This window comes from Struthio camelus, chromosome Z (genome assembly GCF_040807025.1).
Source record: "Struthio camelus isolate bStrCam1 chromosome Z, bStrCam1.hap1, whole genome shotgun sequence".
NCBI classification, from domain to species: domain Eukaryota; kingdom Metazoa; phylum Chordata; class Aves; order Struthioniformes; family Struthionidae; genus Struthio; species Struthio camelus.
In genome coordinates, this window is record NC_090982.1 from 9,662,180 (window position 1) to 9,678,698 (window position 16,519).

At 37.8% G+C, this 16,519-nt stretch overlaps 1 protein-coding gene across 3 annotated transcripts in view; it reads left to right on the forward strand.

The window, feature by feature from the left end:
* Positions 1-13,581, forward strand: part of ZNG1A (Zn regulated GTPase metalloprotein activator 1A) — a 32,369-nt gene extending 18,788 nt beyond the window's left edge. Inside the window, exons 10-15 of one of the 3 annotated variants that reach the window (XR_011137715.1) lie at positions 554-610; positions 5,594-5,645; positions 10,118-10,186; positions 10,285-10,350; positions 12,185-12,330; positions 13,028-13,581. Coding sequence is in view for 1 of the 3 variants with exons in the window: in XM_068927195.1 (XP_068783296.1) it covers positions 554-610; positions 5,594-5,645; positions 10,118-10,186; positions 10,285-10,350; positions 12,201-12,330; positions 13,028-13,101 (448 nt within the window). In the remaining 2 variants the exon portion in view is untranslated. The remainder of the gene's footprint in view (positions 1-553; positions 611-5,593; positions 5,646-10,117; positions 10,187-10,284; positions 10,351-12,184; positions 12,331-13,027) is intronic. The other 2 variants (XR_011137714.1, XM_068927195.1) reach the window with 2 other exon arrangements.
* Positions 13,582-16,519: the final 2,938 nt, after the last annotated feature.

Here is a 16,519-nt window from a genome sequence, read left to right on the forward strand (position 1 = left end):
GGGAGACTGAAAATTTGTGATCAGTTATGTCCTTCTCAGAACTAAATGTCCTTCTCAGAACTACAATAAAAGCTCAAGTTTTTGGATATTGATGCTCATCTGTTTCGAGGAAACATTTGGGAGAGTATGTGCCTCATTTCCTCTGTATACACGGAAACAGAATGCCTATTACTGCTATACTTACCTCAAGTTGTAAATACAAGGCTTCAGTTATGTTAACTGCGTGTTAGTATGTCTCCATACTTCAGGGTTTTACTGTGCATGTGTGTTTTAAATTACCAAGTTTCATGGTTTGTTGAGGGGATATATGTTAGCCAAGAACTTCAAGGTTCCTGTCCCCAGTTAGAAATAGGATCAGTCTTTCTTCAGGCATCCAGTGTGAGAGATATTCTTATCTACCAAGCTCTGTCTACCAGGGCTTGGTGGCATTAGAAGTGTAGGCAGGAAAACAAACCTAAGCTTAAATGAACCGTTTTTTAAATAGTTGTTTAAATATACACGATATGTAAATATAGTGAAAATACAAAACTGCTTTTTTTTCCCCCCTGCCTAGAGTTGATCTCTCCAATGTATTGGACCTGCATGCTTTTGACAGCTTGTCTGGAGTAAGGTATGGCAATAATTGAACCGTCTCTTACCAGAAATAGTTGTCCTTTATCAGAAATAGTTGCGCTAAGTAGACACTTTCATATCATGGTTAAATTTGCAACAGAATTTCTATTACAAATTCTAGTCTGGTCATTTGTCTCATTTTATTTCAAAAGTAGTAACTTGAAACTGAATGCTTTTTCCTCTTGAAATGCTTGGTACTGCAGCTTTTTGGCTTTGAAAAATGAAATGAGAGTGAGTGTGTGCATGGTTTTTTGGCATTTTTTGCCGCAAATACAAGCTTATATACTAGAAACATAGTTAGGACTTTTAAGTTTTATTTTAATACTATTACTAGAGTAGAATCGGACATGTTTCTGGTTCTTTTAAAAATTGTAGGATTTCAAAATTTTTCTCACCTCACATCGTGATCAACTGGACGCCCCTTTAGTTTTCGCAGAAGGTGGAAAGGTACTGAGGTTCCACAACAAGCTAAGCCATTCCAAATGCTAGTTATTGTGTTCCTGGTTCCAGCAGTGCGCACCCATCGTCCTTTTTTCAATGCCAGCTGCATGCTTCAGCGTGTTAGATGGGTGGAAAAGTAAAATGGGAGGAGGAGGAGGGAGAGAATAAAAGACTTTCTGCTGACTTTACTTGCTGAAATAGCAGCTAGAGTAATGAGTGCCAGAACAAACAAAAGAAAAGGAGGAATTTGCAACTGGGGATATTATCAGCTTCAGTTCTCTTCCTGGAGGCACATTCTTCTCTTCAGGTGAGGGAAGGTACCACATCCTTATTCAGAGAAGGAAGAAATTGCTAAAGATACAGGCTGATACCCTCTGATAGATGTGACATGGCAAGCTCATGAGATATTCCCAGTGAGCTGGTGCAGTAGTTAGCTACTGTGTTAAGGATGGCCTGCTTCATAACCACATGCTCCCCATGCTTCCTTTTTGCTGGCACTGGCTTTAGTCCGAGCTGTATAAAGTAGTATATAACTCATCAGTCAGATCTGTACCAGTGGCAACATGAGGGCGGTGTCAGAGTAGGTCACCAAAAAGTGGTAAGGGGAAGATAAAAATGACTTTTATGGGTGGTTGCTATCTATTAGGTCATAAACCAGGGCATAAACCAATGGCCTGAGTTTTTATGATGGACCAGCTAGCCAAACTGCCTCGTGGAGCTGCACAACAGAAAGAAAGCAGCAAGAGTGTGACCAGAATAGCACCATCCTTGTCAATGACAATTCACAGATAAATCTGAGTAGCTGTATCGTTAGACTGCATTCTGTCAGGTTTACTAGGAAGTGTTCTTTACAAATCTGAGCAGGTCCTTAGAAAGCAGTTGACAAAATACCTTTATTTCCTTCCTTGATCTCATCTTCTGTCTTACAAGCTCACTTGTAGCTGCTCTGCGGGTTGTCATAGGTTGCAGCAGAGAAGTTGAAATAGTGACTAAAGGCTGTAAGTCCCAAGTAAGGCCATAAAATAATCTTATCTCTGTTTTAGATAACACCTCTTTAATAAATCAGAAATAAAACAACAGCAACAACCACCTCTGAATTTCTTTACCTGATCAGTGACCAAAACATTAGATTTCTTGGATGATACTCTTACAGACTGAAGTTGGCATCTTGCATTGCAGCCCAAACGAAGGACAGAATGTAGTTAATTGGTCAGTTTAGCAGGAGGGCGAATATCAGGTCATGATGTGTGTGTCAGACTGCAGCCTTTTACCAGCTCCTCTGCTTCTCTTTGTGATCTGGTTTCTTAGACTTGCTTGCTTGTGAATATATGCAGTTTACTGGCAACTGAATATCTAGTGTTAGTTCTTTTCGCTTTTTTTTTTTTCATGATTGTGTGCTGTATGCACATGGAAACCAAACAAACCTTTGCATGGTTGGTTTAACGCTTCAGAACATATGCTTACAAAGTACAAGAGTTCACATGACGACAGATCAGTTCTCTTAACAATGGAATTTTGTATATATGTAGCTCATTGTAAACTGTTTCTGTAATGTACATTTTGGGTACTTCCCGTAGCATCTGCAGCATGATAAAACTACAGTTATATAGTGACAACCTTGAACTAGTATTTCCTTAAAGGTTGAGGTGTGGTTTTTTTTTCACTCCCTGGAAAGCAATATGTTACCAAATTGCTGCAAACTCACAATGGTAAGTTAGTTACTCCTTTGAGGGAGGGGGAAACTGACAAACAGTATTTCAAATTAAAACACTCTACAATTGCATCAGTGAAATTTTTTACACTAGAATCAGTTCATTGGTACATAAATCCCTATATAAAATACTAGCAGTGGCTCCTGAAGTATCATGTGTAGGAGGAAAACCTTTCACATCCTGCCCCAATGGAGCAAAAATATACCAATGCACGTAACAAAATTGTTCTTTCAAATGCATCCAGCGGTAGGATTTCTGCCAGCATAGCAAGCAGAGGCAACATCTGACTAGTGTGACTATTAGTGGAACCTTGTAGACTGTACATGCATTGCAGTTAAAAAAAAAAAAAAAACACAGTTATACAGCTCTGAATTCTGTGGAAGGCAATATGGAAAGACGACAACAAAACAAAAAATATAGCAATTAGGAGTGTAAACAGTTTTACTGATTTAAATATCAGTTAGTACCTTTTTTTTCCCAGAGTTGACGGCTTCTCTTTTAAAACGTACAGTCATCAAAGTAGGAGGACAGATTTTTGAGTCAATTTCTCTAAAAGGTGTGATAGTAGACTGCTGTGATTATAGTGACTTTGTTCTGCATATTGGTCCTAAGACTGAGACACAGCATACTCCAGTACAAGAACACGTATATGAAGACATTGCACACTGTTGCACACTATCTTGATTAATTAGTGGAAACTGGTGGGCATAGTGCATGGTATGAATAAATTGTTCACCGGATATGAAACGGAAACTGGCAATTAGTATGTTTTGTTTAGTCAGTGTTACAGATTTTATTCTTGTAAATAACAGCTATGCACGTTTTCTTATTGCTTTTCAAACCAGTCTTATATTTAAAAAAAAAAAAAAATCTGTCCAATATAGCAACAGATCATACTGATTTGTTTTTCCCTGTTGGCTCAGATGATACAGTTCACCTTTTGTTCCTATACAAAAGAATGTCAAGGGTATCGTGCTTTTTAAAGTATAACTATTTCAAATCCCAACGATACTGCAGAATGTAAATGTAATCTGTGTTTATTTTTTAAAAAATAAGAAATGCAAAATATTCATGTGCATATTGATTGGGTGACTAGCTTAACTAGTGATTTAATACAGAAGTTTATTTTTAGAAATGATTCCTTTTATTGCTGATAGTAATAAACTTCTCCCTGATATTCAAAAGGTATGTTTTATTTTATTTTAGGTTATGAAACTGAGGCTATAAAATGTTGGCTAGTGAGTAAATAGCACAATGTGAAATATTCAGTAGTTTGATTCTCTTTTCATGAGCTTTATTTTCTACAGAGTTGAAAACTGAATAAGAAACTGTTATCGACAAAGCATTAAATTTAGCACCTTCCCTACAAAGACTCCTTGGTGAATAACAGACTTGAGCAGCTTATGTAAACGTGAACTTCTCCACCCTTTTTTAGCTCACTCTTACTAGTTTACCCCTTGCTGATCTCAAATTCTTGCAGATATTTTATTTTGAAGTCCACAGCGTCCATGTAGCTACCTGTGCTACAATTGCCAGGTGTTTAAACTGATAGAAAATATTTCACTTACTGCTGCTGATGAAATGTGTAAGCAAACCAGAGGATGTGGATGGATATATATTTCTTCAGAGAGAACTTCAAAGATTCATGGGGCAAAGCTAGTAACTTACAAAGCATTTTTACTCTTAAGAATTCTTCATGCATTATCAAATCGTAAACTTTATTAACATTGTTAGCCAGAGATTGCCATTCATGATTTAAGCATTAGGTTTAAATTTCACACGTATTTCCTGGTTCTGCTTTTAAGATATTTACAATAATCGTCATCTTCTTGCTCTGGCTACAGTCCTAGTGCTATTATTGTCTAATTATGGTACCAGTTTCTTTTTCTTTTTACTTTTCTTCCCCCGTTTGAACCTTAGCACATCTATACAGAAAGTTCAGACTAGATTTACTTTTTTTCCTGGTTGTATTGTGTTAATGGAGAGGCATAGGTATGAGTCAATTTGAAAATTATATACTGAGTTCATTTTTGTGGAAGAATACCGTCTAGAATTGCAGATGTTTAAGGTACAAGAATTTGTATAAATTCTTTATAATTTTTTAAAATTTTAAAAATATTTTTAGTTTCATAGCAATATTATTAATTCATACTATTATCTCTTTCAGTGTCCTCTCAATAAGAATTGTATTGCCACATATTTTGTGACTGTCACAAATGAATTAGAGGGCTATACTCTTGGTCTGTCTATGAAAATGATTCTCCAAGTTTTTGTTTGTTCGTTTGTTTGTTTTTGTTTTTTACTGATTTAGCAATTGAGTTAGTCTCTCATTAGAGACGTATTGTGATGGTTCTTCTGTCCACGAGCTTCTTTCATCTTACAATTTGAAGTAATGGGAATATGGTGACCAGACATATCAGGGAATGACTCATTCCTTGCTAGATGCTGCGTAGCCATACTAATATGCTTCTAACCTACACAAAAATAAGCTGCAATTGTGTTTTTGCAATGTAACAATAAAATTAGATAATTATCAACAGTAATGGTCTTTATAGTGCAATTCCAGCAATTTGACTAGAACATTCTAAACTGTGACAGATTAAGATTCTAACACAGATCATTAATTAGATCAGACCAATATAATTAAAAATATCTATTTTGAGATGAAAAATGATTTAGCAGTTAAAGCATGTTCTGAGTATATGTTCTGCTTTTGCTCTTTTAAGTTTGCTCTGTAGTACGGAAGAGTTTATTTTGTGTATTTTTGAAGTGAAGACATTATTTGTCCATCCTACTCAAGTGTAATATTTAATTTTACTTATTTTCAGTTTGCAGAAAAAGCTTCAGCATATAAAGACAACGCATGCACATCTAGATAAGGTAATTACAAAAATCACTGCTTCAATTTTTTGTGACAAAATTGGTCAGAATAATTGCTAATAATAATTACTTTTATAGAAGGCCTTAGCTAAGGAGTAATGCGGTTAAGATCTTTGAAAGGTCATACTGAAAATACCTAGGAATGTGCTTTATTGTAGGGAGATTCTAAATGGATGCAGCAAGCCTTACTTTCAAATACAGCTTACAGCGGTCCGGTGCTGCAGGCAGTCAAATCTTTCCATTCATTCACATGGACAGTGTTATTGGACAGACAGATAAATTGACTTCCGTAATGTTTGCAAGACTGAGTTTGAAATTTATAGCCTATCTTTATGCTGTAGGATTTCTGTCCAAGCGGTCTGTGTACATAGATACCAGAGTGATGTTATTCATCACTCTACATTCTCTAAAGCTGTTATAAAGCTTCATTAAAAAGTAAAGCATATGTAGATTTCCGTTATGTGGGTGCTGGCCATTATTTTTAAAAAGATTAATAAGCGTATAACTCATAATAGTATACTAGATTCTGCCCTAAGCTCAGCTGGAGGTGTCTTTCTCTAGTGTGTTTGAACAGGATGCCATGCCCTTCTCCAGCTGAAGAAGTGGTGGGATGTTTTTCTTTTCTGTTGTTATACCCAACAGTTTCAGAGCTGTCTGAAAGTGGTTGTGACAGGCGTAAGGCAGCTGGTGACCTCCCACACACGTCATCACTGCAGCCCACTGCTACTTAAATTTTGTAGTTTACATATATTAGAGATCCCGTCATTTTCCCTTGCTAAACACTTAAAGTTTCAGAACAGTCTGAACTTAGATTGCTTAAAAACTCTGCCCGTAACATCGTAAGAATCTGAACACACACGTAACTACAAACGCCTCCTCTTGCCCCTGCGAGTCAACACAAGGTTAACGTTAAAAATGCGACCCCTAATTCCTGGCAAACCAGATTATAGGGGTTAATATCATAATGGTTGAAACATAGGTATTTCCATTACATACGCCATCCTTTGCACTTTGGATTGGATTAGCAGGGTTAACATTTTACAAATCTGAATACTTACTACGAACTTCAACCTTTTTCCTGCAAGACACCTAACCAAGACCATCAACAGTTTTATTTACTCACCATATCTTAGCGCAGTACAAGGAAGAGTAACGCCAGTATTGGATATACCAGTAGGTTTATAAGTCCAGTGGCTGTTGAGTTTCATCCAGAACCAAATTGGTTGCAAATAGCATTGATTTGATTCAGTGTGGGCATTTCCCCATTTGTAGAGTAAAATCATATATCAGATTACTTAGATTTCCTGGAGCTTTCTCCACTTCCTGTAACCATGAAAACGGAGCTGTGAGCTTTTTCCTGCGCTTCCATTTCTTTTACTCGCAGCTATGGATCTCGGAATACTTTCTGTCCCACTCCAAGTCCCATTGTGTAGAGTGGGAGCATGGAGATTTTTCATCCCCTTCTGATGCTTTTTCTGAGGTTGGCCATACTAATGGACTTTGGGCACTATCCTTTGCCATGCTGCTAATTTTGCACTTGTTTTCTGGCATACCCCTCCCAGTATGATACTGCAGGTCACTCCTTGATCAGCAGGGTGTCCCACCAGGTTATTGGTGATACTGGAGGGGCATTAGTAACTGTGCCTAGTCGGAGCTTTCGAGCCATGTCTTAAAAGTGAACAACACTCTTTTGCAGTCCCTTCCCCTTGCCTATAAACACATTCTAGCAGTCCAAGCTACTGCAGTTGATTGTCCCTCAGTTGGGATATCTTGTTCACGATCAGATCGAGCTCAACAGACCCCTCCATCAGTCAATTTCAAAGCCTTCCGCTGGTGTACAGGGCTGTGTTTACAAGTGGTACAGAAACCCAACTCTGCCTCAAGCCCAAAGCTGTATCCTGCCTCCTCTGACTTCCCCACACCACTGCAGTCACTGCAGGGGCGGTGGTTGTAGGGGTCCCACGCTCCTCGTACTCTTTCTGAGGAAAGGATTCCTGAATGGTTACACTCTGGGGAGTAGCATTTTACAGGTCTATTTAATCACTGTAACGAGGTGCCTGACAGGACTCTGTTTTTATGTTTAAACTTGTATGCTGTTCCCCTAACAGATTGCGTGGCTTGTAACTCAGCTGTCCATTTGGCCAGTTTAGTGCTACTAGGACTATCTTTCTTACTGAGTGCTTGCTAAGGCTTATCTTAGTAGGCTTACTGTAACAGAGACTGACAGCCTGACGACAACATCATGACACATGTGGAATGGTCCCAATCTCTCTGAAGCTGTTTGGAGCATGCAGAGAGCTCTGGCAGCATCCTCACAGCAAGGCAGCATACCTCTTTCCCTGTGTTTCTGCACATCTCTTCTGCAACTCCTGGGCTAATTTTCTTGGATCCTGGCCTTGAGAGAGCCCGGGATTCAGATCACATGAGCATGGGCTTGAAGCAGTCACTGCCCCATCTCCTCCCACTCACCTTCCACCCCTCTGGGGCTGTCGTGGGTCCCTGCTTTTCCTAACAGTTTGTACATCATCTGCGTGCATCCCCAGCATGGAGTGGATGCACTGCTCATGCTGCAGTACAGAAGCACAGATTCCCAGGACCAGAACCAAGGCTTCTTCCTGGGCCTCCAATATGCACAGGCAATTAACACAAATACTTATCCTTCCCTCTCCCTAGTCTCAGCTTCCCTTATTTTCCCAGCAGGCTTCTCAGCCCCTCGAAATTCCCCCATGGAGGAATCGAGGCTGAGTTGTTTGTGTAATGGTTTTCTGCTCCTGTTTGCTTCTCACTGATTTTCCTGCTGCTCTGTTCCTTAGTGTCCCTGCTTTGTGGGTCATCCACAAGCCACAGTCCCATTACAGGTGCTTTGCTCTGTGGGTCACTTGGGTGCCACAGTTCTCTCAGAGGTGTCCCCAATCTGGTGTAGGTTGCCCATTGGCTGCATTCCCATCAGGGGCTTCAAAAAAGAAAAGGTGATATTTTTATACAGCAGATTAGAAAAATACGCTTTTCTTCTGGGAAGCTTCTATGATTAAATTTAATTTTCAAGTTAAAATATATGGTGCCTTTGTTTTTCCTTTTGAGCAGTAAACCTTGCCTGTGCAGTTGCTAGTCTTCAGAATAGCAAGTGCATTATATTTTCTTTTTGGAACTAATTAATAAGTATAAAATTTATGCCATGCTTAGCTGTAATTATGATCAGAATCTTAACTTCATAGTTTTTTGTTTAATTAAAGTTTATGTTCATCTTAAGTATGTTCAGTTAGTGCAAGAGCAGTCTAAGTAGACCCCTAAAGGAGACAAGTGAAGTAGAAGCATTCCTGAATTTTATGGGGGAGATGATAATCTCTGCAATATTAAGGAAATTATTGTTGTTTTTGTAGTGTGAAACGGTTTGACCAGTAGGAAACAGTGAGAGCTCATTGTTATTATCCCTGTTTAGTCAACTCCTACAGTTTTATGTCTCGATTAAGGCAGATAAGGCATGAGGGCAGAACAGTTTTCTGACAGTTGGCTACAAGCCTGTTAGATGATCCAGGGTGCGTGCTTACTTCATATGTAAGGTCAGTAGCAACAGAAGTGTAACTACAGTATACGTGAAGTGCAGTGAACTTTTTTCTGTCCTATTTGAAGCTACTTGTTTGTTTTGGTGAGTTAACTTGGTCATTGGATAAACATTTAGATTTTTTACTTGTTACTTTTTTCTCTTTACTACTGGTCGTCCAGAAGTCATTTTAGGTGGTTGTAAAAAATAGGTCTGTGTGCTAGTATGCCACTGAGGGATTATAGCAACAACAGTAACTTTAAAGACACATGTTTTCCTTTATTTTACATAAATTATTAGTTTACAGCACTTTGAAACTATACATTTATTTTTATTTTCTGTTTTAATACTGGTAGCTTCTGAGCAGTAAACTAGTGGTTATTTTGGAATAAAATGGCACTTTAGACATCTTTATTTTGGAACGTATTGCTAGATAGTCTGTTAATAAAAACACTTTTCGTAATCAGAAAGTACTGACGGGTGAAAAGTATGCTGAGTATTTTTTTATCCAATAGAACTGTGCTGAAGAGCCGAAATGATGATAAAATACCAGTAGCCTGAGAAAACAGTATTCTTAAGCATATTTGAAAGGTAGATCTCGCTACCCATAAAAACGTTTAGGCTTTATTTGAGAACAAAGATCAGCCACAGCAAAGAATTACGGTGTGTAAGTTGATGGCGTTAGAACATTCTAAGTATTGGTTATGTCCTTTTAAGTGGATCCTGAAAGAGAATCAAAAAGCCCAGCTTCGTATAGCAAATCAGAGCAGTGCAGAAGTAGAGATTTTTTTTTTTATTTGGCTAAAAGATGGAGATGTGTGAAGTTGCTTTTTCTAGGACACCAAATTATAAAGAACAATAACTTTTTAAAATAAGTGAATTGCAGTGTTTGTTCAGTTCAGTAATAATAAGTGAGTCTGTCTGTTTGCAGGGTATAACTACAGTAACATTTGAAGTTTTAGGAAACATCATAGAAGAAAATCTAAATCTGTTTATTCAGGTAAGTGTTACATCATCCTCAATTGAAAAAAATTTTTGGCATTTTATAGCAAATTATCTCATGCCATTGTTTGTGAAAACCTTTTTCCATCTTCATAGAATCTTCTGTGGGAAAAGAATGTGAAAGATAAGGCTGGATGCACCATGGATGTCATAAGACTGAAGGTTAGTCAAAAATGACCAGCTTCTTCATTTTATGTTTTTCCTCTTTACACCTAAAAAGTGCATCAAAAGCAACTAGCCAGTATAAAACCAAACATTTGTTGTATTGTGAATCGAGAGGGAAGGATTACAGTTACTAAATTCTACCAAACGTAACGGGTAGAACATGATCAAGACCACGATTATGGTTGTGCAGGATAGGAATTTCTTACTCCCTTGAATGATGAGAAGAGCTGTAATCACAATTTAGTCCATAACTAGCAAAATATATTGATATCGAGTTTTCTTTGTAAAGAAGCCTTTTTTGCAGGCCTTTAGTGGTATGTTGTCTTCTAATCAAGCTCCCCTTTTTTGCCTTAATTCCTCCAAAAGGTCTCATCCATCTCATGTAAATGCCTCCTCATCTAGGAATGTAGCTATAGATTGCTGTCTCTAATTACAATTATTGACATACTGTGTAGAACTCAACATAACATAGGAAGACTACAGCATAACGCTAGCTGTAGTCTACACTTAGAACTTCTTATAAAATGTCAGACCATGTTTTTAAAAGATGCAACACATAAATGAATGGGTTTATGTTCCCAGGGCACTTGATATGTACAGGTGTGTGTTTTTGAGGTAATTGCAAGTGAGTGTTTTAGGATATATTTCCATTTTTCTTATACCAGACAGATAAGTAAATCATTAAGGAGTGAGAATTGAGTCTGGCATTTTGTATGGTGTAAGAAACACAAAAATATATGCTCTTGTTTGATCTTTGAGACCACTGTGATTCATGGATAGCAACGTAATTATTTTTACCTCACTGGAAGAAAGATTCTGTTCTTGTTCTTTCAGCAACAGAAACGATTGTCTTCCCCTTTCTGACAGATAGAAGAAAACAGCCACTGATGCGTCTTAAGCTATCTGAAAACAATACTGCTATGCACAAATACATTTTTGTTGTGTTGAGCACTAGAATTGAAGTGATTCTTTAACAGATTTGAGGTCTGTAATAGGCTGTTTGCTGAGCCTCAGTCACATTAAAGAAACACACCAAAGAAAATGAACCGCAGGTAGTTACAGAACGGGTTCCAGAGTTTGTTCCTTTTGTATATGTATCTTACCTGACATCAGAGTCCTGTTGGTGGAGATAATAATTTGAATTCCAGCTGATATGCCAAATGCAGACCCTTTTTTCATGAAAGAGTTTTAACTTTATATTTTTTTTCTTTAGGAAAGTATAAGAGATGTTTTACAGAATGTGTTCCACTAGAATATTTTGTAAAGTTTTACATGAAGTGATGAAAACTCTTTTAATACAACTTTTGGTATGTGGGTAAATGGGCTCAGTCTGACAGTAGCCCCTTTTATTCTGTTGCTAGTCATTTTTCCTTACAAATATTTGTTCTTGCTCCGGTACTCAGAAGTTTTGTCTCAGAACAGTGAAAACGCTAAGCATGAGAACTTAGTTAGAATAATCTGAAATCAGACGTTTTTGCTTATTTTACATCGTCTTTTCATAGGCAACTGTTCTTTCACGGATGCATACATCATATGTATTTTGGAAGTGTCACGGTAGTAGATGGCATTTAATTTTGCTCAGACATGCTATACTGTGTTTTGTCCAAATGAAGAACAGAAGACAGAATGTGAGACAGTATAGTTTTTGGTCTTCAATAGAGTAAGGAGATGTGAGAAGGGATGTAATGAGTAATAATGATCATAGTGCATTGCTGTTTTGACCAACTAACGCGTAGTCACCAGAATTTTTTTTTTCTTGCTTGCCTATTTTCATGTTTTTTTCCCTCCTTATGTATTTCATTTTTAAAAGTTTGTTTATATGTCCTAACAGTTATTTTTCTGATAAGGGACTGGTATCTATTCAAGGGAAATCTCATCAGGTGATAGTTCAGGGTGTCCATGAACTCTACGATCTGGAAGAGACTACAGTAGGCTGGAAGGAAGATGAGAAGAGAACAAATAGATTGGTTCTAATAGGTAAGAGGAAATTACATGTCTCCTGATTTGACTTTAAGTAGCTGGTTGTCTCAGCAGGAGATCCTGTGACCCGTCCAGTGGAAAGTGACCAGCCTAAACTAACCAGAATAATAGCACTGAGTATGTGCAGAATACACTTCCGTACAAAGTTGGTCTGTCAGGACTACCGAGGTTTTATGTTCCAGCTGATAGGAATATACACTACGCTTTTTATGGCAACAAGATAAAATATGAAATATTCATAAATTTTACCTGTATATTTAATGCTATTTAAAAAAATCCATTATTATAAATGCAGGCTGGGACTGATTGCAAGTAAGTGTTCAATAACTGTAAGAAAAGTGCTTATAGCCATTAAAATATGTAACATCTCATTTGTTTCTAAAAAGCCTCTAATAGTGAGGTTGTACATTTCTTATTTCTTGCTTGTTACTCTCTGCTTTGGGATGATTCCAAGTGTTTTTATGACAAAGAACTAGTTTTTCCTTGTTTCTCTTACTTGTGCAGCTTGAAATCTGTTGTTACTTGGAAAATGTGAAGTTATCTTGTTATCTACAGCTTAATATCCATAAAGCTCTATTTTCACTCATTGGTACAGCAAAATGTTTCTTCAATCAGAAGACTTGCAAGTTCCTACTTACATGCATTTCTGTAACACACTGTAAAATATAATTATCCCATTTTGTTCTGTTTTCAGGCAGGAACTTGGATAAGGAGATCCTCAAAGAAGTATTTATAGTGACTGTGACAGGGAAACAGGAAAACAGTTGACATCATACTACAAAGAAGGTGGAAAGTCTTAACACTGCAAGTTTTTTAATGATAAAAAAGACTGAATGGCATGCAGTACAGTAGCTTCTTTCTGCTTAGGCATTTTACACAACAGTTAAACTCTTAAGTTTTGTTGCAAGTTCCAGCTCACCTGCTGTTTAAAGATTAGCTCTTACGGTCTGGAATCAAACACAGTAAATCCTAGAAATTTGGATCTGGCTTAAGTTGTGTCAATAACATCATTTAGCTTTTCAGAATCGCAGATAAGTAAAAGACTTTTGTTTATACTGTATGTGAAAAGAGGCCACAAAGCATTACAAAAGAAATATCTGGTAGGCATGTTTCAAACCTAGTGCTAGCAGTTATCCTGCTAACTCTCTTTTATTACTGGAAATCAAATACTGTTGATTACTGTCAGTAATGTAATCATAGTAAAATGTATTTAATGCTTTCTATTAAACTCTCTTATATCTCTTTCCACTCACTTTGTGATTTGTGAATGTGTACATCCATCCCAGGTAACTCTAAGCCCGTTATATTAATGAAACTATGTAAAAATACATAGACAGCAGAGCCAGAAGACCACTTGAAATACATTACTATCTGCATAATTGCTATAAATTCAGCGTTCAGTCACATAGTCAAGCATTGAAAGATGTAGCTGACCTCTTAGATCTTCTGGGCCATGACCCTGCTAGTCCAGGATGGCAGGAGGCAGTACATTTTCCACTGTGTTGTCTGGACTATCCAGTGTGATTTGTCATGCGATTCTTTGATGCTGCATTTGATTGCTGCCTGGTAAACTTAGTTTGAAGCTTTTATCTCTGTGCTCCCCAGCTTTACCGATTAGACTTGAACTTCTTGCCTTGTACCCTCTCCAGTAGTCATCTCGCACCTGTTGGTATTGAGAGACATGTTGACTACAATTAGGTGAATGTTTAGAGAGTAAATGCATGAAGGTCGGATGGAATGCAGAATGTTTCAAAAGATAGTTTTAGGACATGCAGCAGATAATCTGAAGAATGGAGTCTTATGCTACAGATGCTTCACAGATGACTGCTGGTATGTCTACATAAATGGGAGGTTTTTTTCAATACTCATGGTGTATCATCTGTCATACATTGCATTCATTGCATCAAACTAGAAGAGACCATTTTCTGATTATCGATGTTAAAAATTGTTTCTACTCATACTAGAATAAATTAGTTTAAGGAAAGAGTTAGAATTTTTTTCTAGAGCTGAGGAAGGAGATACTGTTAATCTCACTGCCATGACTGGTAGCTAATCTGATTAATATATGAAGTAATAAGTTACGTATGTCCAATAGGGTGGAGATTTTCATCTTCGCAGTGGATTCACTAACAGTCTTGACTTCATTTCTCGTGTCATAAGTAGTTTTATATAGCTTGAAGAAGTTTACAGATACTATTTTTATAAACTGAAGCAAGGTAAAAAGAACGAACAGTCTACTGACCATATTGCTCCTTGCAAGTAGAGCAGTGGTATTGTTTGAATTATACGGGTGCTTTTGTTGAGGGGGATTGTGACAAGTTTGTCAGTTTCCCTCAGCTTAGGGAAACATGTCATTTGGAAAACTAATACCTGTTCTCAGAAATCTATGGATTTTAGGTTGCCTAAGTGACACCTAGTCCATTATGAAAATTGGCCAAGTGGTTGTCATCAGTGTTAAAGACTGAGTTATAAACAGACTATGTAAATGAAACGGACTATATAAAATAGACTATGTGTATATTATGTAAACTAGAGTATGTATAGACTCTTATGTGTATATTATGTAAACTAGAGTATGTATAGACTCTTTCTTCATAGAAAAAGCAATGAAATACCTTATATAAATACCCCATGTAATTTAAGAACTCTTTTACCTTCAGAAACATTAATTAATCTTCTCTGGAGTGCCCAACTGATCATTCATTTTCCATTTCTAAAAGGTCTTGAGAGGTCTTTTTGTATTTCCTCACCAGGCACATGCTCCAAAAATCCCGCTACAGATTGTCTGTAGACTGATGGAGCTGTAAGTTCCAGCAGCTCTCAGACTGAAAAAACAGTGGATTATTATTAACCTTTAATCAGTTTGTAACAGTAGTCAGAATATCCAAGGCAGAAACAGTTGAAGTTGCAAATTATTCATGAAGCTGTCTTTCTACAAGCCTTTCTCTATTTACTCTTAGTCAGCTGGAATTTCACTGTTTAGAAGTGAAATTGATGGGAAATACTCTAGCTATGCAAGTTCATTTTGAGTGGAAGTCCTAATTCTTGCTCTCTCGCTTCAAGGTCAAATATGTTGGATGTTGATGGCAGTTTTTCTCTTCCACAGCTTTTCTCCCTTTTTCTCTGTGTGCATTTCTACAGCAAGGAATCTGTGCGTCTTTATAGCTCATCCTGCTGTTACTCATTCTTCTTCCTCTGTAGAACTTCACCCTCTACTGCTTGCATGAGTAGCCTTAGTCAGCATGCACAGCTTTTCTCTTTCTCCTGTAAATCGTTCATGTTCTCCTCCTATATGCCTTCAGAGAACTGCTAGCACAGAAAAGTTGTCTGGTATGGAGAGAATGTGCGCTATGTCTCTCTTCCTCATCCTTGCTGGTTGTCAGTTTGCCCTTGTATGTCTTTCCTGATACTCTGTTCGGACATATGACCTTTTAACACAGTCAAAGACTTTCTCTTTATTCTTATTTTCAAGCAATAACAGATGCTTTATTTTCTTGAATCTATAGTTAAGGGACTTTTTGTGGTCTTCTAGGCACTAAGTCTGCTTGTACCACGTCAAAATGGAAAGAAGAGGAAGTGTACATGATAGAGGCTCAGGTAAAGGCTAGCCTTGGAGAAATGATGGCTAATTGCTTCTGTTATTTGTCTTATGTTACTGGCAGTTGTATTGAGGATCCCGTCCTTCAAGGAACTGAACATATATTAAAGCTGGGAGATTAATAAAGCAGGAAAAATAGCAGAGCTCGCTCCTGCTCCCTGTCGCTACTGGCAATCACAGTGGAAGTGATGTAGGAAGTACAGGTCTTCACCTCTCCTTACAGTGGATGTCCTGCAGTGTTTCAGCCACTCACTTGAATTTGCCAAAGGGTGAAGAAGGAGCTGTTTGATTAGAATAGTATTTCCTTCTTGTGTTCAATGAGATTTAAAGCAGCACAGTGTAAAGAGCAAGGGAATCACCGTCCTGTTCTCTGAAGGCAGCTGCGTCCTGCTTACAAATGGCACTTGAAACAGTTGCTACGGGGAAGGTCCCGTAAAATACCGTTCACCTCTGTGCCCTTTTAAGAGGGCTTTAGCGAAACACCCCAGCCGACACGCACCCTCCTCCTCCAGGGAAGCCTGAAAATACAGTTTTGCTCCCTGAGGCTTTCTGGGTGGAATCATCTGAACCACGAGCGGAGCCTAGGGG